Source organism: Engystomops pustulosus, chromosome 11 (assembly GCF_040894005.1).
Source record: "Engystomops pustulosus chromosome 11, aEngPut4.maternal, whole genome shotgun sequence".
Classification (NCBI taxonomy): Eukaryota; Metazoa; Chordata; class Amphibia; order Anura; family Leptodactylidae; genus Engystomops; species Engystomops pustulosus.
The window spans coordinates 90,964,393-90,988,014 of NC_092421.1; the positions used below are offsets into that span (position 1 = coordinate 90,964,393).

A 23,622-nucleotide genomic window follows, 5' to 3' on the forward strand; every position below is an offset into this window, starting at 1 on the left:
AAACTGAAAGTGAAATCATTATAGTGCGGTTGTACATCTGCAGTGCTGCGTGTTGCGTGTTGTGTGACACTCCCTGTATGTGATATATGTGATATATGTGATGTCTGTGATGTGTTGAGTATTTGGCGTTTTGTGAATTTTCCTTCCGGAGGATCAGGATGACGCTCGGGGGACACCGACATCTGGGACTGATCCTGACACTAAACCGTAAGATCCGGGGGATTGTGGCATCAATGATTAGAAGGATACAGGACCCCAGGGGTAGTAACCCGGTACAGGACCCCAGGGGTAGTAACCCGGTACAGGACCCCAGAGGTACTAACCCAGTACAGGACCCCAGAGGTACCAACCCGGTACAGGACCCCAGAGGTACCAACCCGGTACAGGACCCCAGAGGTACCGACCCGGTACAGAACCCCAGGGGTACTAACCCGGTACAGGACCCCAGGGGTAGTAACCCGGTACAGGACCCCAGAGGTACTAACCCGGTACAGGACTCCAGAGGTACTAACCCGGTACAGGACTCCAGAGGTACTAACCCGGTACAGGACTCCAGAGGTACTAACCCGGTACAGGACTCCAGAGGTACTAACCCGGTACAGGACTCCAGAGGTACTAACCCGGTACAGGACTCCAGAGGTACTAACCCGGTACAGGACCCCAGGGGTAGTAACCCGGTACAGAACCCCAGAGGTACTAACCCGGTACAGGACCCCAGAGGTACTAACCCAGTACAGGACTCCAGGGGTAGTAACCCGGTACAGGACCCCAGGGGTAGTAACCCGGTACAGGACTCCAGAAGTACTAACCCGGTACAGGACCCCAGGGGTAGTAACCCAGTACAGGACCCCAGAGGTACTAACCCGGTACAGGACCCCAGGGGTAGTAACCCGGTACAGGACCCCAGGGGTAGTAACCCGGTACAGGACCCCAGGGGTAGTAACCCGGTACAGGACCCCAGGGGTAGTAACCCGGTACAGGACCCCAGGGGTAGTAACCCGGTACAGGACTCCAGAGGTACTAACCCGGTACAGGACTCCAGAGGTACTAACCCGGTACAGGACTCCAGAGGTACTAACCCGGTACAGGACCCCAGGGGTAGTAACCCGGTACAGAACCCCAGAGGTACTAACCCGGTACAGAACCCCAGAGGTACTAACCCGGTACAGGACTCCAGAGGTACTAACCCGGTACAGGACCCCAGGGGTAGTAACCCGGTACAGAACCCCAGAGGTACTAACCCGGTACAGGACCCCAGGGGTAGTAACCCGGTACAGGACTCCAGGGGTAGTAACCCGGTACAGGACCCCAGGGGTAGTAACCCGGTACAGGACTCCAGAAGTACTAACCCGGTACAGGACCCCAGGGGTAGTTACCCGGTACAGGACCCCAGGGGTAGTAACCCGGTACAGGACCCCAGGGGTAGTAACCCGGTACAGGACCCCAGGGGTAGTAACCCGGTACAGGACTCCAGAAGTACTAACCCGGTACAGGACCCCAGGGGTAGTAACCCGGTACAGGACCCCAGGGGTAGTAACCCGGTACCGGACCCCAGGGGTACTGCAGAATATCCCCTCATCTGGAGGCTGTTCTCTAGAAGCTGATGGGGGGCGACACTATAAGGATATTACAGTCGTGTTCTTAAAGAGAATCAAACCTAAAGTTTATCTGACTCCAGTGTATTGTTCTCTGTTATCAGCCATTTCAGACGCATGAGAGGCTGGGGGTCCAGAGACCTCAGCCGCTGCCATTAGATTTCTGTTTTGGGAATCTCCCCTCCTGAGACCCTGTATTGGACTGGCGGTCAGTGCAGTGCATTGTGGGAGATGCAATTAAAGTGTTAACGCTTCATCTCCTGCGATGCTCTGCAGCAGAACATGTTCTCTTTAAATATTGAATTGATAGTTAACAGGGTCAGATCCATGATCTGATTGCAGCTTTGGTGGTGAGTAGAGTATAACGCAGAGCTTTGACTACAGCACTGAATGTGCTTGTAGTATAATACATGTTATTGCAGCTTTGGCTTCGACTAGAGTATAACTGTGGTTTGATTGCAGCTTTGGAAATGACTTGTGTATAAAAGAAAGTTCTGTTTGTAGCATTGGATGTGCTAGAGTATAGCAGAGCTTTGCGTGCAGCTTTGGCTGTGACTAGAGTATAGCAGAGCTTTGCGGGCAGCTTTGGCTGTGACTAGAGTATAGCAGAGCTTTGCGGGCAGCTTTGGCTGTGACTAGAGCATAGCAGAGCTTTGCGTGCAGCTTTGGCTGTGACTAGAGCATAGCAGAGCTTTGCGGGCAGCTTTGGCTGTGACTAGAGTACAGCAGAGCTTTGCGTGCAGCTTTGGCTGTGACTAGAGTATAGCAGAGCTTTGCGGGCAGCTTTGGCTGTGACTAGAGCATAGCAGAGCTTTGCGGGCAGCTTTGGCTGTGACTAGAGTACAGCAGAGCTTTGCGTGCAGCTTTGGCTGTGACTAGAGTATAGCAGAGCTTTGCGGGCAGCTTTGGCAGTGACTAGAGTATAGCAGAGCTTTGCGTGCAGCTTTGGCTGTGACCAGAGTACAGCAGAGCTTTGCGTGCAGCTTTGGCTGTGACTAGAGTATAGCAGAGCTTTGCGGGCAGCTTTGGCTGTGACTAGAGTACAGCAGAGCTTTGCGTGCAGCTTTGGCAGTGACTAGAGTAGTCTGTATGTGTACATTGACCATGAGCCTTTGTGTATCTGTAGGTGTTTTGCTTTGGGGGGCGGCTGTACCCCACACTCGCTATACGGCAGACATCGTGCTCCCCTGTGACTATGCCTTGCTGGATTCTAGAATGGGCGGCATCGGCTTTACAAGACAACGCGTGACCCTAGTCCTGCAAAACGTCACCCTGATGGGGGAGGAGCCTGCGGATGCACAGCCGGATTACCAGCCTCCTGAGAGCCCCGAGACCACCATATTCCTGGCCACAGGTCTCTATCACAGCACCACCCAGCTTTTCCAGACACCTGACAGTAACCATAGAGCAAACTACTCAGAGGCCGAAATCTCCCATGAAAATCCCCCCTGATAGACCCGGGACATTACTGATAGATCCGGCCCCGGGACTGTGGGATCTTCTTATATTTCTTATCCATGGTCTCCGTCCTCAACTCTTATAATTATGCCAGAAGAGCCCGGGGGGTGTTACCAGAGCCCGGGGGGTGTTACCAGAGCCCGGGGGGTGTTACCAGAGCCCGGGGGGGGTGTTACCAGAGCCCGGGGTGGTGTTACCAGAGCCCGGGGGTGTTACCAGAGCCCGGGGTGGTGTTACCAGAGCCCGGGGGGTGTTACCAGAGCCCGGGGGGTGCTACCCGAGCCCGGGGGGGGGGGGGTGTTACCAGAGCCTGGGGTGGGGGGGGTGTTACCAGAGCCCGGGGGGGGGGGGGTGTTACCAGAGCCCGGGGGGGGGGGGGTGTTACCAGAGCCCGGGGGGGGGGGGTGTTACCAGAGCCCGGGGGGGGGGCGGGTGTTACCAGAGCCCGGGGGGGGGGTGTTACCAGAGCCCGGGGGGGGGGTGTTACCAGAGCCCGGGGGGTGTTACCAGAGCCCGGGGGGGGGGGGTGTTACCAGAGCCCGGGGGGGGGGTGTTACCAGAGCCCGGGGGGGGGTGTTACCAGAGCCCGGGGGGGGGTGTTACCAGAGCCCGGGGGTGTTACCAGAGCCCGGGGGGGGGGGGGGTGTTACCAGAGCCCGGGGGGGGGGTGTTACCAGAGCCCGGGGGGGGGGTGTTACCAGAGCCCGGGGGGGGGTGTTACCAGAGCCCGGGGGGTGTTACCAGAGCCCGGGGGGGGGGGGTGTTACCAGAGCCCGGGGGGGGGGGGTGTTACCAGAGCCCGGGGGGGGGTGTTACCAGAGCCCGGGGGGGGGGGTGTTACCAGAGCCCGGGGGGGGGTGTTACCAGAGCCCGGGGGGTGTTACCAGAGCCCGGGGGGGGGGGGGGTGTTACCAGAGCCCGGGGGGGGGGGGGGTGTTACCAGAGCCCGGGGGGGGGGTGTTACCAGAGCCCGGGGGGGGGGGTGTTACCAGAGCCCGGGGGGGGGGGGGTGTTACCAGAGGCCCGGGGGGGGGGTGTTACCAGAGCCCGGGGGGGGGTGTTACCAGAGCCCGGGGGGGGGGTGTTACCAGAGCCCGGGGGGGGGTTACCAGAGCCCGGGGGGGGGTGTTACCAGAGCCCGGGGGGGGGTGTTACCAGAGCCCGGGGGGGGGGTGTTACCAGAGCCCGGGGGGGGGGTGTTACCAGAGCCCGGGGGGGGTGTTACCAGAGCCCGGGGGGGGGGTGTTACCAGAGCCCGGGGGGGGGGGTGTTACCAGAGCCCGGGGGGGGGGGGTGTTACCAGAGCCCGGGGGGGGGGTGTTACCAGAGCCCGGGGGGGGGGTGTTACCAGAGCCCGGGGGGTGTTACCAGAGCCCGGGGGGGGGGGGTGTTACCAGAGCCCGGGGGGGGGGGTGTTACCAGAGCCCGGGGGGGGGGGGGTGTTACCAGAGCCCGGGGGGGGTGTTACCAGAGCCCCTCTGTGCTGTAGCTTCCTAGAGAACAGCTTGGAATCCTCCATAGACATCTGTGGCCTCCTGGGGTTAGGGAGAACCTAGAAGAACATGCAGTCATGTAGTCCCCTGACCCCTGACCCCTCTGTCCCCCTGCAGTGGACCTGGACCCCCTGTCATTTGCAGAGCGGTTGCTGCATGCAGAGTGCGAGGGAGAAGAGGTGGAGTGCGAGATCTCGCCGCTCTACTCACAGTCATTCGCCGCTCACATCCGTCTACCGGAGATCAGCATCGCCATCATGACAACAGCAACAGCAACCATTACAAATCCAGAAGAACTGGCCGAGGAGAAGACTGTGATCCCCATGACGGGTGAGACTATGACGGGTGAGACTATGACGGGTGAGACTATGGTGGGTGAGACTATGACGGGTGAGACTATGACGGGTGAGACTATGGCGGGTGAGACTGTGGCGGGTGAGACTGTGGCGGGTGAGACTATGGCGGGTGAGACTATGGCGGGTGAGACTATGACGGGTGAGACTATGGCGGGTGAGACTGTGGCGGGTGAGACTATGGCGGGTGAGACTATGGCGGGTGAGACTATGACGGGTGAGACTATGACGGGTGAGACTATGGCGGGTGAGACTGTGGCGGGTGAGACTATGGCGGGTGAGACTATGACGGTTGAGACTATGACGGGTGAGACTATGACGGGTGAGACTATGACGGGTGAGACTGACGGGTGAGACTATGACGGGTGAGACTATGGCGGGTGAGACTGTGGCGGGTGAGACTATGGCGGGTGAGACTATGACGGTTGAGACTATGGCGGGTGAGACTATGGCGGGTGAGACTATGACGGGTGAGACTGACGGGTGAGACTATGGCGGGTGAGACTGTGGCGGGTGAGACTATGACGGGTGAGACTATGGCGGGTGAGACTATGGCGGGTGAGACTATGGCGGGTGAGACTATGACGGGTGAGACTATGGCGGGTGAGACTGTGGCGGGTGAGACTATGGTGGGTGAGACTATGGCGGGTGGGACTGTGGCTGGTGGGACTGTGGCTGGTGGGACTATGGCGGGTGGGACTGTGGCTGGTGAGACTATGGCGGGTGGGACTATGGCGGGTGGGACTGTGGCTGGTGAGACTATGGCGGGTGGGACTGTGGCTGGTGGGACTGTGGCTGGTGAGACTATGGCGGGTGGGACTGTGGCTGGTGGGACTATGGCTGGTGAGACTATGGCTGGTGAGACTATGGCGGGTGGGACTATGGCTGGTGGGACTATGGCTGGTGAGACTATGGCTGGTGAGACTATGGCTGGTGAGACTATGGCTGGTGGGACTATGGCTGGTGGGACTATGGCTGGTGAGACTATGGCTGGTGGGACTATGGCGGGTGGGACTGTGGCTGGTGAGACTATGGCTGGTGAGACTATGGCTGGTGGGACTATGGCTGGTGGGACTATGGCTGGTGAGACTATGGCTGGTGGGACTATGGCGGGTGGGACTGTGGCTGGTGAGACTATGGCGGGTGGGACTGTGGCTGGTGGGACTATGGCTGGTGAGACTATGGCTGGTGAGACTATGGCGGGTGGGACTATGGCTGGTGGGACTATGGCTGGTGAGACTATGGCTGGTGAGACTATGGCTGGTGGGACTATGGCTGGTGAGACTATGGCTGGTGAGACTATGGCTGGTGAGACTATGGCGGGTGAGACTATGGCGGGTGGGACTGTGGCTGGTGAGACTATGGCGGGTGGGACTATGGTGGGTGGGACTATGGCGGGTGGGACTATGGCTGGTGAGACTATGGCGGGTGGGACTGTGGCGGGTGAGACTGTGGCGGGTGAGACTGTGGCGGGTGAGACTGTGGCGGGTGGGACTGTGGCTGGTGAGACTATGGCGGGTGGGACTGTGGCTGGTGGGACTATGGCTGGTGAGACTATGGCTGGTGAGACTATGGCTGGTGAGACTATGGCGGGTGGGACTATGGCTGGTGGGACTATGGCTGGTGAGACTATGGCTGGTGAGACTATGGCTGGTGAGACTATGGCTGGTGAGACTATGGCTGGTGAGACTATGGCTGGTGGGACTATGGCTGGTGGGACTATGGCTGGTGAGACTATGGCTGGTGAGACTATGGCTGGTGGGACTATGGCGGGTGGGACTGTGGCTGGTGAGACTATGGCTGGTGGGACTATGGCGGGTGGGACTGTGGCTGGTGAGACTATGGCGGGTGGGACTGTGGCTGGTGGGACTATGGCTGGTGAGACTATGGCTGGTGAGACTATGGCTGGTGAGACTATGGCGGGTGGGACTATGGCTGGTGGGACTATGGCTGGTGAGACTATGGCTGGTGAGACTATGGCTGGTGAGACTATGGCGGGTGGGACTATGGCTGGTGGGACTATGGCTGGTGAGACTATGGCTGGTGAGACTATGGCTGGTGAGACTATGGCGGGTGAGACTATGGCGGGTGGGACTGTGGCTGGTGAGACTATGGCGGGTGGGACTATGGTGGGTGGGACTATGGCGGGTGGGACTATGGCTGGTGAGACTATGGCGGGTGGGACTGTGGCGGGTGAGACTGTGGCGGGTGAGACTGTGGCGGGTGGGACTGTGGCTGGTGAGACTGTGGCGGGTGGGACTGTGGCTGGTGAGACTGTGGCGGGTGGGACTGTGGCTGGTGGGACTATGGCTGGTGAGACTATGGCTGGTGAGACTATGGCGGGTGGGACTATGGCGGGTGGGACTATGGCTGGTGAGACTATGGCTGGTGGGACTGTGGCTGGTGAGACTGTGGCGGGTGGGACTGTGGCGGGTGAGACTGTGGCGGGTGAGACTATGGCGGGTGGGACTGTGGCTGGTGAGACTATGGCGGGTGGGACTGTGGCTGGTGGGACTATGGCTGGTGAGACTATGGCTGGTGGGACTGGCTGGTGAGACTATGGCTGGTGAGACTGTGGCTGGTGGGACTGTGGCTGGTGAGACTGTGGCTGGTGGGACTGTGGCTGTTGAGACTGTGGCTGGTGAGACTGTGGCTGGTGAGACTGTGGCGGGTGAGACTGTGGCGGGTGGGACTGTGGCGGGTTAGACTGTGGCGGGTCAGACTGTGGCGAGTCAGACTGTGGCGGGTGGGACTGTGGCTGGTGGGACTATGGCTGGTGAGACTGTGGCTGGTGAGACTGTGGCTGGTGAGACTGTGGCTGGTGAGACTGTGGCTGGTGGGACTGTGGCTGGTGAGACTGTGGCTGGTGAGACTGTGGCTGGTGAGACTGTGGCTGGTGAGATTGTGGCTGGTGAGACTGTGGCGGGTGGGACTGTGGCTGGTGGGACTATGGCTGGTGAGACTGTGGCTGGTGAGACTGTGGCTGGTGGGACTGTGGCTGGTGAGACTGTGGCTGGTGGGACTGTGGCTGGTGAGACTGTGGCTGGTGAGACTGTGGCTGGTGAGACTGTGGCTGGTGAGACTGTGGCGGGTGAGACTGTGGCGGGTGGGACTGTGGCGGGTTAGACTGTGGCGGGTCAGACTGTGGCGGGTCAGACTGTGGCGGGTCAGACTGTGGCGGGTGGGACTGTGCTGGGCCTGTTGTCCTGAATGAGCAGGTTCCTTGGGTCCTACAGTTGGACAGGTCCTTGTCCCGCGGCTCCTTATCGATGCCTCTTCCACGTCTCTGATCCTTGTATTTCCCTTCAGTGGATCTTCTCGTGTCCTCCTCCCCACCATCACTGAAGAGCTCCCTCTCTAGTGCCGTGACCTTACATTGTGATGTATGGGGCGATGCAGAAGTCCGGGTGAGCTGGCATCTCCAGAGGGATGGCAGCGGGCACAGGCTGGACCAGGACGACTCCCGCATCACCATACAACAGGAGACACAAGAGAAGACAACGGCCTCATCTCTGACTATAAGACAACTGCGTGTCCATGATGAGGGCACTTACATTTGTGCTGTGACCTCCGGAGATCATCAGGTGCAGCAGATCCTGCGGCTGCAGATCACAGGTAATTAATGATCGGCTTCTTAGAGGGCATCTCCTCCAGGAGGTCTCCATGGCCACAACATCCGGGAGCCATGAGAAGAACATGACTAGAAAGTTACGTAAAGGAGAGCCTTATTTTTATAGTGCGGCTTCTCCCCCACGTTCTCCGGTCCACCAGGGGTCATCTCCTTACTGCTTGTCTAATGGTGCCCACCGCCTTCTTCCTGGGCTTCATAAACCCTTGGCGATCGCTCAGCATCTTCATTTAGACTTGCCCGGTCCTGAACTCTTACAGCTACTAGATAGATCTATTGGTTTCCGTGTATTATTAGTCTGATCCCGCTCGGATAGTCATCTCCCTGGGAAGCAGCGGGATGGCCGTGTGGCTGCATGGTGGACTACACAACCACGTAGACATATGTGTCTGCATTCTGGAAACCTATCGTGTCCACACGCAATGCTCAACTACCCAACCATGTAACATGGCAGACGCTTGGTTCCCCTCGCGGATGCTGGTACCGAGATCCATATGCTTCTCCCGTTTCTCCGCAGAACCTCCTCGCGTTACCATTTCTGTGGCCAAACAACCAAAGACGACCGTGACTTGCCGCACTGACCGCTTCTACCCACTGGACGTGGAGGTCACCTGGCTGCTGAACGGGTCTCCATTAACCCACATCTCCCCAGTCACCTCCAGTCATCGCAAAAATCATGATGGAACCTACAGTGTGAGCAGCTTCCTTGAAATTCCAGCACCTGAACCCGGTGCCCCATCTGACACCTACATGTGCAACGTGTCACATGTCTCTCTGATTGACCCAATAACCATGGAGGTCCATGTTCTTCCTGAACGTAAGTGTGACGTGTGATGTATAGAGTCTGAATATAGGAGCAGTAGAAACCTACACATAGTGAGCTCCCCCTAGTGGTGGGTGCAGGCAGACATAATTTCTCCATTTAACTTTACGCCTCTGAGAAGATAAGCAGGGGGATTGGAAACTTACCTCTGACCTTTCTAAAGGTTAAATAGAGGGATGGGGGCAGCTACAAAAATAATTCCTCGGACTTCAGAGGACCCAGCGTGTCCGCAGCTTATTGATGGCCATGAGAAATGTGTAATACTGGCTTTCTCCTGTGGTGGTGCTATAGAGAAATAATAGTTATTACTGGTGCCTCCCACAGATCGCAAATGATCACTGGGATGTGACCGTCTTTAGGATGATCGGATGATCACAGGGATGTGACTGTCTTTAGGATGATCGGATGATCACAGGGATGTGACTGTCTTTAGGATGATCGCGGATGATCACAGGGATGTGACTGTCTTTAGGATGATCGCGGATGATCACTGGGATGTGACTGTCTTTAGGATGATCACAGGGATGTGACTGTCTTTAGGATGATCACAGGGATGTGACTGTCTTTAGGATGATCACAGGGATGTGACTGTCTTTAGGATGATCACAGGGATGTGACTGTCTTTAGGATGATCACAGGGATGTGACTGTCTTTAGGATGATCGGATGATCACAGGGATGTGACTGTCTTTAGGATGATCGGATGATCACAGGGATGTGACTGTCTTTAGGATGATCGGATGATCACAGGGATGTGGCTGTCTTTAGGATGATCACAGGGATGTGGCTGTCTTTAGGATGATCACAGGGATGTGACTGTCTTTAGGATGATCACAGGGATGTGACTGTCTTTAGGATGATCACAGGGATGTGACTGTCTTTAGGATGATCACAGGGATGTGACTGTCTTTAGGATGATCACAGGGATGTGGCTGTCTTTAGGATGATCACAGGGATGTGGCTGTCTTTAGGATGATCACAGGGATGTGGCTGTCTTTAGGATGATCACAGGGATGTGGCTGTCTTTAGGATGATCACAGGGATGTGACTGTCTTTAGGATGAGCGGATGATCACAGGGATGTGACTGTCTTTAGGATGATCACAGGGATGTGGCTGTCTTTAGGATGATCACAGGGATGTGACTGTCTTTAGGATGATCACAGGGATGTGGCTGTCTTTAGGATGATCACAGGGATGTGACTGTCTTTAGGATGATCGCAGGGATGTGACTGTCTTTAGGATGATCGCAGGGATGTGACTGTCTTTAGGATGATCGCAGGGATGTGACTGTCTTTAGGATGATCACTGGGATGTGACTGTCTTTAGGATGATCACTGGGATGTGACTGTCTTTAGGATGATCACGGATGATCACAGGGATGTGACTGTCTTTAGGATGATTGCGGATGATCACTGGGATGTGACTGTCTTTAGGATGATTGCTGATGATCACAGGGATGTGACTGTCTTTAGGATGAGCGGATGATCACAGGGATGTGACTGTCTTTAGGATGATCGCGGATGATCACTGGGATGTGACTGTCTTTAGGATGATCACAGGGATGTGACTGTCTTTAGGATGATCGCGGATGATCACTGGGATGTGACTGTCTTTAGGATGATCGCAGGGATGTGACTGTCTTTAGGATGATCGCGGATGATCACAGGGATGTGACTGTCTTTAGGATGATCGCGGATGATCACTGGGATGTGACTGTCTTTAGGATGATTGCGGATGATCACATGGATGTGACTGTCTTTAGGATGATCGCGGATGATCACAGGGATGTGACTGTCTTTAGGATGATCGCGGATGATCACTGGGATGTGACTGTCTTTAGGATGATCACGGATGATCACTGGGATGTGACTGTCTTTAGGATGATCGCGGATGATCACTGGGATGTGACTGTCTTTAGAATGATCGCAGGGATGTGACTGTCTTTAGGGTGATCACAGGGATGTGACTGTCTTTAGGATGATCACGGATGATCACAGGGATGTGACTGTCTTTAGGATGATCGCGGATGATCACGGGGATGTGACTGTCTTTAGGATGAGCGGATGATCACAGGGATGTGACTGTCTTTAGGATGATCGCGGATGATCACTGGGATGTGACTGTCTTTAGGATGATCGCGGATGATCACGGGGATGTGACTGTCTTTAGGATGATCGCGGATGATCACTGGGATGTGACTGTCTTTAGGATGCTCGCGGATGATCACTGGGATGTGACTGTCTTTAGAATGATCGCAGGGATGTGACTGTCTTTAGGGTGATCACAGGGATGTGACTGTCTTTAGGATGATCACGGATGATCACAGGGATGTGACTGTCTTTAGGATGATCGCGGATGATCACTGGGATGTGGCTGTCTTTAGGATGATCGCGGATGTTCACAGGGATGTGACTGTCTTCAGGATGATCACGGATGATCACAGGGATGTGACTGTCTTTAGGATGATCGCAGGGATGTGACTGTCTTTAGGATGATCACAGGGATGTGACTGTCTTTAGGATGATCACAGGGATGTGGCTGTCTTTAGGATGATCACAGGGATGTGGCTGTCTTTAGGATGATCGCAGGGATGTGACTGTCTTCAGGATGATCACAGGGATGTGACTGTCTTTAGGATGATCGCAGGGATGTGACTGTCTTTAGGATGATCGCAGGGATGTGACTGTCTTTAGGATGATCGCAGGGATGTGACTGTCTTTAGGATGATCGTGGATGATCACAGGGATGTGACTGTCTTCAGGATGATTGCGGATGATCGCAGGGATGTGACTGTCTTTAGGATGATTGCGGATGATCACAGGGATGTGACTGTCTTTAGGATGAGCGGATGATCACAGGGATGTGACTGTCTTTAGGATGATTGCGGATGATCACATGGATGTGACTGTCTTCAGGATGATCGTGGATGATCACAGGGATGTGACTGTCTTTAGGATGATTGCGGATGATCACTGGGATGTGACTGTCTTTAGGATGATCGCGAATGATCACAGGGATGTGACTGTCTTTAGAATGATCGCAGGGATGTGACTGTCTTTAGGGTGATCACTGGGATGTGACTGTCTTTAGGATGATCACGGATGATTACTGGGATGTGGCTGTCTTTAGGATGATCGCGGATGATCACTGGGATGTGACTGTCTTTAGAATGATCGCAGGGATGTGACTGTCTTTAGGGTGATCACAGGGATGTGACTGTCTTTAGGATGATCACGGATGATCACAGGGATGTGACTGTCTTTAGGATGATCGCGGATGATCACTGGGATGTGACTGTCTTTAGGATGATCGCGGATGATCACGGGGATGTGACTGTCTTTAGGATGATCGCGGATGATCACTGGGATGTGACTGTCTTTAGGATGATCGCGGATGATCACTGGGATGTGACTGTCTTTAGAATGATCGCAGGGATGTGACTGTCTTTAGGGTGATCACAGGGATGTGACTGTCTTTAGGATGATCACGGATGATCACAGGGATGTGACTGTCTTTAGGGTGATCACAGGGATGTGACTGTCTTTAGGATGATCACGGATGATCACAGGGATGTGACTGTCTTTAGGATGATCGCGGATGATCACAGGGATGTGACTATCTTTAGGATGATCGCGGATGATCACAGGGATGTGACTGTCTTCAGGATGATTGCGGATGATCACAGGGATGTGACTGTCTTTAGGATGATTGCGGATGATCACAGGGATGTGACTGTCTTTAGGATGAGCGGATGATCACAGGGATGTGGCTGTCTTTAGGATGATTGCGGATGATCACAGGGATGTGACTGTCTTTAGAATGATCGCAGGGATGTGACTGTCTTTAGGATGATCACAGGGATGTGACTGTCTTTAGGATGATCGCTTATGATCACAGGGATGTGACTGTCTTCAGGATGATTGCGGATGATCACAGGGATGTGACTGTCTTTAGGATGATTGCGGATGATCACAGGGATGTGACTGTCTTTAGGATGAGCGGATGATCACAGGGATGTGACTGTCTTTAGGATGATCACGGATGATCACAGGGATGTGACTGTCTTTAGGATGATCACTGGGATGTGACTGTCTTTAGGATGATCACGGATGATCACTGGGATGTGACTGTCTTCAGGATGATCGTGCATGATCACAGGGATGTGACTATCTTTAGGATGATCGCGGATGATCACTGGGATGTGACTGTCTTTAGGATGATCGCAGATGATCACTGGGATGTGACTGTCTTTAGGATGATCGCGGATGATCACTGGGATGTGACTGTCTTTAGAATGATCGCAGGGATGTGACTGTCTTTAGGGTGATCACAGGGATGTGACTGTCTTTAGGATGATCACGGATGATCACAGGGATGTGACTGTCTTCAGGATGATCACGGATGATCACAGGGATGTGACTGTCTTCAGGATGATTGCGGATGATCACAGGGATGTGACTGTCTTCAGGATGATTGCGGATGATCACAGGGATGTGACTATCTTTAGGATGATTGCGGATGATCACAGGGATGTGACTGTCTTCAGGATGATCGTGCATGATCACAGGGATGTGACTTTCTTTAGGATGATTGCGGATGATCACAGGGATGTGACTGTCTTTAGGATGATTGCGGATGATCACAGGGATGTGACTGTCTTCAGGATGATTGCGGATGATCACAGGGATGTGACTGTCTTTAGGATGATTGCGGATGATCACTGGGATGTGACTGTCTTTAGGATGATTGCGGATGATCACTGGGATGTGACTGTCTTCAGGATGATCGTGGATGATCACAGGGATGTGACTATCTTTAGGATGATTGCGGATGATCACAGGGATGTGACTGTCTTTAGGATGATTGCGGATGATCACTGGGATGTGACTGTCTTTAGGATGATCGCGAATGATCACAGGGATGTGACTGTCTTTAGAATGATCGCAGGGATGTGACTGTCTTTAGGGTGATCACTGGGATGTGACTGTCTTTAGGGTGATCACTGGGATGTGACTGTCTTTAGGATGATCACGGATGATTACTGGGATGTGGCTGTCTTTAGGATGATTGCGGATGATCACTGGGATGTGACTGTCTTTAGAATGATCGCAGGGATGTGACTGTCTTTAGGGTGATCACTGGGATGTGACTGTCTTTAGGATGATCACGGATGATTACTGGGATGTGGCTGTCTTTAGGATGATCGCGGATGATCACTGGGATGTGACTGTCTTCAGGATGATCACAGGGATGTGGCTGTCTTTAGGATGATCACAGGGATGTGACTGTCTTCAGGATGATCACAGGGATGTGACTGTCTTTAGGATGATCGCAGGGATGTGACTGTCTTTAGGATGATCGCAGGGATGTGACTGTCTTTAGGATGATCGGATGATCACAGGGATGTGACTATCTTTAGGATGATCGTGGATGATCACTGGGATGTGACTGTCTTTAGGATGATTGCGGATGATCACAGGGATGTGACTGTCTTTAGGATGAGCGGATGATCACAGGGATGTGACTGTCTTTAGGATGATCGCGGATGATCACTGGGATGTGACTGTCTTTAGGATGATTGCGATGATCACATGGATGTGACTGTCTTTAGGATGATCGCGGATGATCACAGGGATGTGACTGTCTTTAGGATGATTGCGGATGATCACTGGGATGTGACTGTCTTTAGGATGATCGCGGATGATCACTGGGATGTGACTGTCTTTAGAATGATCGCAGGGATGTGACTGTCTTTAGGGTGATCACAGGGATGTGACTGTCTTTAGGGTGATCACAGGGATGTGACTGTCTTTAGGATGATCACGGATGATCACAGGGATGTGACTGTCTTTAGGATGATCGCGGATGATCACGGGGATGTGACTGTCTTTAGGATGATCGCGGATGATCATTGGGATGTGACTGTCTTTAGGATGATCGCGGATGATCACTGGGATGTGACTGTCTTTAGGATGATCGCGGATGATCACTGGGATGTGACTGTCTTTAGAATGATCGCAGGGATGTGACTGTCTTTAGGGTGATCACAGGGATGTGACTGTCTTTAGGATGATCACGGATGATCACAGGGATGTGACTGTCTTTAGGATGATCGCGGATGATGACTGGGATGTGGCTGTCTTTAGGATGATCACGGATGATCACAGGGATGTGACTGTCTTTAGGATGATCGCGGATGATCACGGGGATGTGACTGTCTTTAGGATGATCGCGGATGATCACTGGGATGTGACTGTCTTTAGGATGATCGCGGATGATCACTGGGATGTGACTGTCTTTAGGATGATCGCGGATGATCACTGGGATGTGACTGTCTTTAGAATGATCGCAGGGATGTGACTGTCTTTAGGGTGATCACAGGGATGTGACTGTCTTTAGGATGATCACGGATGATCACAGGGATGTGACTGTCTTTAGGATGATCGCGGATGATGACTGGGATGTGGCTGTCTTTAGGATGATCGCGGATGTTCACAGGGATGTGACTGTCTTCAGGATGATCACGGATGATCACAGGGATGTGACTGTCTTTAGGATGATCGCAGGGATGTGACTGTCTTCAGGATGATCGCAGGGATGTGGCTGTCTTTAGGATGATCACAGGGATGTGGCTGTCTTTAGGATGATCACAGGGATGTGGCTGTCTTTAGGATGATCACAGGGATGTGGCTGTCTTTAGGATGATCACAGGGATGTGACTGTCTTTAGGATGATCGCAGGGATGTGACTGTCTTCAGGATGATCACAGGGATGTGACTGTCTTTAGGATGATCGCAGGGATGTGACTGTCTTTAGGATGATCGCAGGGATGTGACTGTCTTTAGGATGATCGTGGATGATCACTGGGATGTGACTGTCTTCAGGATGATTGCGGATGATCGCAGGGATGTGACTGTCTTTAGGATGATTGCGGATGATCACAGGGATGTGACTGTCTTTAGGATGAGCGGATGATCACAGGGATGTGACTGTCTTTAGGATGATCGCGGATGATCACTGGGATGTGACTGTCTTTAGGATGATTGCGGATGATCACATGGATGTGACTGTCTTCTGGATGATCGTGGATGATCACAGGGATGTGACTGTCTTTAGGATGATCGCGAATGATCACAGGGATGTGACTGTCTTTAGAATGATCGCAGGGATGTGACTGTCTTTAGGGTGATCACTGGGATGTGACTGTCTTTAGGATGATCACGGATGATTACTGGGATGTGACTGTCTTTAGGATGATCGCGGATGATCACGGGGATGTGACTGTCTTTAGGATGATCGCGGATGATCACTGGGATGTGACTGTCTTTAGGATGATCGCGGATGATCACTGGGATGTGACTGTCTTTAGGATGATCGCGGATGATCACGGGGATGTGACTGTCTTTAGGATGATCGCGGATGATCACTGGGATGTGACTGTCTTTAGGATGATCGCGGATGATCACTGGGATGTGACTGTCTTTAGAATGATCGCAGGGATGTGACTGTCTTTAGGGTGATCACAGGGATGTGACTGTCTTTAGGATGATCACGGATGATCACAGGGATGTGACTGTCTTTAGGGTGATCACAGGGATGTGACTGTCTTTAGGATGATCACGGATGATCACAGGGATGTGACTGTCTTTAGGATGATCGCGGATGATCACAGGGATGTGATTGTCTTTAGGATGATCGCGGATGATCACAGGGATGTGACTATCTTTAGGATGATCGCGGATGATCACAGGGATGTGACTGTCTTCAGGATGATTGCGGATGATCACAGGGATGTGACTGTCTTTAGGATGATTGCGGATGATCACAGGGATGTGACTGTCTTTAGGATGATCACAGGGATGTGGCTGTCTTTAGGATGATCGCTTATGATCACAGGGATGTGACTGTCTTCAGGATGATTGCGGATGATCACAGGGATGTGACTGTCTTTAGGATGATTGCGGATGATCACAGGGATGTGACTGTCTTTAGGATGAGCGGATGATCACAGGGATGTGACTGTCTTTAGGATGATCGCGGATGATCACTGGGATGTGACTGTCTTTAGGATGATCACTGGGATGTGACTGTCTTTAGGATGATCACGGATGATCACAGGGATGTGACTGTCTTCAGGATGATCGTGCATGATCACAGGGATGTGACTATCTTTAGGATGATCGCGGATGATGATCACTGGGATGTGACTGTCTTTAGGATGATCGCGGATGATCACTGGGATGTGACTGTCTTTAGGATGATCGCGGATGATCACTGGGATGTGACTGTCTTTAGAATGATCGCAGGGATGTGACTGTCTTTAGGGTGATCACAGGGATGTGACTGTCTTTAGGATGATCACGGATGATCACAGGGATGTGACTGTCTTTAGGATGATCACGGATGATCACAGGGATGTGACTGTCTTCAGGATGATCACGGATGATCACAGGGATGTGACTGTCTTCAGGATGATCGTGGATGATCACAGGGATGTGACTGTCTTCAGGATGATCACGGATGATCACAGGGATGTGACTGTCTTCAGGATGATCGTGGATGATCACAGGGATGTGACCGTCTTCAGGATGATTGCGGATGATCACAGGGATGTGACTGTCTTCAGGATGATTGCGGATGATCACAGGGATGTGACTATCTTTAGCATGATTGCGGATGATCACAGGTATGTGACTGTCTTTAGGATGAGCGGATGATCACAGGGATGTGACTGTCTTTAGGATGATCGCGGATGATCACTGGGATGTGACTGTCTTTAGGATGATCACAGGGATGTGACTGTCTTTAGGATGATCGCGGATGATCACTGGGATGTGACTATTTTTAGGATGATCGCGGATGATCACAGGGATGTGACTGTCTTTAGGATGATCACGGATGATCACAGGGATGTGACTGTCTTCAGGATGATCGTGGATGATCACAGGGATGTGACCGTCTTCAGGATGATTGCGGATGATTACAGGGATGTGACTATCTTTAGGATGATCGGATGATCACAGGGATGTGACTGTCTTTAGGATGATCGCGGATGATCACTGGGATGTGACTGTCTTTAGAATGATCGCGGATGATCACTGGGATGTGACTGTCTTTAGGATGATTGCGGATTATCACAGGGATGTGACTGTCTTCATGATGATCGCGGATGATCACAGGGATGTGACTGTCTTTAGGATGATCGCGGATGATCACTGGGATGTGACTGTCTTTAGAATGATCGCAGGAATGTGACTGTCTTTAGGATGATCACAGGGATGTGACTGTCTTTAGGAAGATCGCAGGGATGTGACTGTCTTTAGGATGATCGTGGATGATCACAGGGATGTGACCGTCTTCAGGATGATTGCGGATGATCACAGGGATGTGACTATCTTTAGGATGATCGCGGATGATCACAGGGATGTGACTGTTTTCATGATGATCGTGGATGATCACAGGGATGTGACCGTCTTCAGGATGATTGCGGATGATCACAGGGATGTGACTATCTTTAGGATGATCGGATGATCACAGGGATGTGACTGTCTTTTGGATGATCGCGGATGATCACAGGGATGTGACTGTCTTTAGGATGATCGCGGATGATCACTGGGATGTGACTGTCTTTAGGATGATCGCGGATGATCACAGGGATGTGACTGTCTTTAGGATGATCGCGGATGATCACTGGGATGTGACTGTCTTTAGGATGATCGCGGATGATCACTGGGATGTGACTGTCTTTAGGATGATCGCGGATGATCACTGGGATTTGACTGTCTTTAGAATGATCGCAGGGATGTGACTGTCTTTAGGATGATCACAGGGATGTGACTGTCTTTAGGATGATCACGGATGATCACAGGGATGTGACTGTCTTTAGGATGATCACGGATGATCACAGGGATGTTACTGTCTTCAGGATGATCGTGGATGATCACAGGGATGTGACTGTCTTCAGGATGATCGTGGATGATCACAGGGATGTGACTGTCTTTAGGATGATCGCGGATGATCACTGGGATGTGACTGTCTTCAGGATGATCACGGATGATCACAGGGATGTGACTGTCTTCAGGATGATCACGGATGATCACAGGGATGTGACTGTCTTTAGGATGATCGCGGATGATCACAGGGATGTGGCTGTCTTTAGGATGATCAGGGATGATCACTGGGATGTGACTGTCTTTAGGATGATCGCGGATGATCACAGGGATGTGACTGTCTTTAGGATGATCAGGGATGATCACTGGGATGTGACTGTCTTTAGGATGATCGCGGATGAGCACAGGGATGTGGCTGTCTATAGGATGATCGCGGATGATCACAGGGATGTGGCTGTCTTTAGGATGATCACGGATGATCACAGGGATGTGACTGTCTTTAGGATGATCTCAGGGATGTGGCTGTCTTTAGGATGATCGCGGATGATCACAGGGATGTGACTGTCTTTAGGATGATCGCGGATGATCACAGGGATGTGACTGTCTTTAGGATGATTGCGGATGATCACAGGGATGTGACTGTCTTTAGGATGAGCGGATGATCACAGGGATGTGACTGTCTTTAGGATGATCGCGGATGATCACAGGGATGTGACTGTCTTTAGGATGATCGCGGATGATCACAGGGATGTGACTGTCTTTAGGATGATCACGGATGATCACAGGGATATGACTGTCTTCAGGATGATCGTGGATGATCACAGGGATGTGACTATCTTTAGGATGATCGGATGATCACAGGGATGTGACTGTCTTTAGGATGATCGCGGATGATCACTGGGATGTGACTGTCTTTAGGATGATCGCGGATGATCACTGGGATGTGACTGTCTTTAGAATGATCGCAGGGATGTGACTGTCTTTAGGGTGATCACTGGGATGTGACTGTCTTTAGGATGATCACGGATGATCACTGGGATGTGGCTGTCTTTAGGATGATCGCGGATGATCACTGGGATGTGACTGTCTTTAGAATGATCGCAGGGATGTGACTGTCTTTAGGGTGATCACAGGGATGTGACTGTCTTTAGGATGATCACAGGGATGTGACTGTCTTTAGGATGATCGCGGATGATCACGGGGATGTGACTGTCTTTAGGATGATCGCGGATGATCACTGGGATGTGACTGTCTTTAGGATGATCGCGGATGATCACTGGGATGTGACTGTCTTTAGGATGATCGCGGATGATCACGGGGATGTGACTGTCTTTAGGATGATCGCGGATGATCACTGGGATGTGACTGTCTTTAGGATGATCGCGGATGATCACTGGGATGTGACTGTCTTTAGAATGATCGCAGGGATGTGACTGTCTTTAGGGTGATCACAGGGATGTGACTGTCTTTAGGATGATCACGGATGATCAATGGGATGTGACTGTCTTTAGGATGATCGTGGATGATCACTGGGATGTGGCTGTCTTTAGGATGATCGCGGATGTTCACAGGGATGTGACTGTCTTCAGGATGATCACGGATGATCACAGGGATGTGACTGTCTTCAGGATGATCGTGGATGATCACAGGGATGTGACCGTCTTCAGGATGATTGCGGATGATCACAGGGATGTGACTGTCTTCAGGATGATTGCGGATGATCACAGGGATGTGACTATCTTTAGGATGATCGGATGATCACAGGGATGTGACTGTCTTCAGGATGATTGCGGATGATCACAGGGATGTGACTGTCTTTAGGATGATCGCGGATGATCACTGGGATGTGACTGTCTTCAGGATAATTGCGGATGATCACAGGGATGTGACTGTCTTTAGGATGATTGCGGATGATCACAGGGATGTGACTGTCTTTAGGATGAGCGGATGATCACAGGGATGTGACTGTCTTTAGGATGATCACAGGGATGTGGCTGTCTTTACGATGATCGCTTATGATCACAGGGATGTGACTGTCTTCAGGATGATTGCGGATGATCACAGGGATGTGACTGTCTTTAGGATGATTGCGGATGATCACAGGGATGTGACTGTCTTTAGGATGAGCGGATGATCACAGGGATGTGACTGTCTTTAGGATGATCGCGGATGATCACTGGGATGTGACTGTCTTTAGGATGATCACTGGGATGTGACTGTCATTAGGATAATCGCGGATGATCACTGGGATGTGACTGTCTTTAGGATGATCGCGGATGATCACAGGGATGTGACTGTCTTTAGGATGATCACGGATGATCACTGGGATGTGACTGTCTTTAGGATGATCACGGATGATCACAGGGATGTGACTGTCTTCAGGATGATCGTGGATGATCACAGGGATGTGACTATCTTTAGGATGATCGCGGATGATCACTGGGATGTGACTGTCTTTAGGATGATCGCGGATGATCACTGGGATGTGACTGTCTTTAGGATGATCGCGGATGATCACTGGGATGTGACTGTCTTTAGAATGATCGCAGGGATGTGACTGTCTTTAGGGTGATCACAGGGATGTGACTGTCTTTAGGATGATCACGGATGATCACAGGGATGTGACTGTCTTCAGGATGATCACGGATGATCACAGGGATGTGACTGTCTTCAGGATGATCGTGGATGATCACAGGGATGTGACTGTCTTCAGGATGATTGCGGATGATCACAAGGATGTGACTGTCTTCAGGATGATTGCTGATGATCACAGGGATGTGACTATCTTTAGGATGATTGCGGATGATCACAGGGATGTGACTGTCTTTAGGATGAGCGGATGATCACAGGGATGTGACTGTCTCTAGGATGATCGCGGATGATCACTGGGATGTGACTGTCTTTAGGATGATCACAGGGATGTGACTGTCTTTAGGATGATCGCGGATGATCACTGGGATGTGACTGTTTTTAGGATGATCGCGGATGATCACAGGGATGTGACTGTCTTTAGGATGATCACAGGGATGTGACTGTCTTTAGGATGATCGTGGATGATCACAGGGATGTGACTATCTTTAGGATGATCGCGGATGATCACTGGGATGTGACTGTCTTTAGGATGATCGCGGATGATCACTGGGATGTGACTGTCTTTAGGATGATCGCGGATGATCACAGGGATGTGACTGTCTTTAGGATGATCACGGATGATCACAGGGATGTGACTGTCTTTAGGATGATTGCGGATGATCACAGGGATGTGACTGTCTTTAGAATGATCGCGGATGATCACAGGGATGTGACTGTCTTTAGGATGATTGCGGATGATCACAGGGATGTGACTGTCTTCATGATGATCGCGGATGATCACAGGGATGTGACTGTCTTTAGGATGATCGCGGATGATCACAGGGATGTGACTGTCTTTAGAATGATCGCAGGGATGTGACTGTCTTTAGGATGATCACAGGGATGTGACTGTCTTTAGGAAGATCGCAGGGATGTGACTGTCTTTAGGATGATCGTGGATGATCACAGGGATGTGACCGTCTTCAGGATGATTGCGGATGATCACAGGGATGTGACTATCTTTAGGATGATCGCGGATGATCACAGGGATGTGACCGTCTTCAGGATGATTGCGGATGATCACAGGGATGTGACTATCTTTAGGATGATCGGATGATCACAGGGATGTGACTGTCTTTTGGATGATCGCGGATGATCACAGGGATGTGACTGTCTTTAGGATGATCGCGGATGATCACAGGGATGTGACTGTCTTTAGGATGATCGCGGATGATCACAGGGATGTGACTGTCTTTAGGATGATCGCGGATGATCACTGGGATGTGACTGTCTTTAGGATGATCACGGATGATCACAGGGATGTGACTGTCTTCAGGATGATCGTGGATGATCACAGGGATGTGACTATCTTTAGGATGATCGCGGTTGATCACTGGGATGTGACTGTCTTTAGGATGATCGCGGATGATCACAGGGATGTGACTGTCTTTAGGATGATCGCGGATGATCACTGGGATGTGACTGTCTTTAGGATGATCGCGGATGATCACTGGGATGTGACTGTCTTTAGGATGATCGCGGATGATCACTGGGATGTGACTGTCTTTAGGATGATCGCGGATGATCACTGGGATGTGACTGTCTTTAGGATGATCGCGGATGATCACTGGGATGTGACTGTCTTTAGAATGATCGCAGGGATGTGACTGTCTTTAGGATGATCACGGATGATCACAGGGATGTTACTGTCTTCAGGATGATCACGGATGATCACAGGGATGTGACTGTCTTCAGGATGATCGTGGATGATCACAGGGATGTGACTGTCTTTAGGATGATCGCGGATGATC

At 52.0% G+C, this 23,622-nt stretch overlaps 1 protein-coding gene across 3 annotated transcripts in view; it reads left to right on the forward strand.

Annotated features, from left to right (window-relative positions):
* Positions 1–23,622, forward strand: part of TAPBPL (TAP binding protein like) — a 46,728-nt gene continuing 23,106 nt past the window's right edge. Inside the window, exons 1-5 of one of the 3 annotated variants that reach the window (XM_072129974.1) lie at positions 1–207; positions 2,722–2,949; positions 4,664–4,891; positions 8,209–8,514; positions 9,045–9,344. In XM_072129974.1, coding sequence (XP_071986075.1) covers positions 159–207; positions 2,722–2,949; positions 4,664–4,891; positions 8,209–8,514; positions 9,045–9,344 — 1,111 coding nt within the window. In that variant the 5' untranslated portion in view covers positions 1–158. The remainder of the gene's footprint in view (positions 208–2,721; positions 2,950–4,663; positions 4,892–8,208; positions 8,515–9,044; positions 9,345–23,622) is intronic. The other 2 variants (XM_072129975.1, XM_072129976.1) reach the window with 2 other exon arrangements.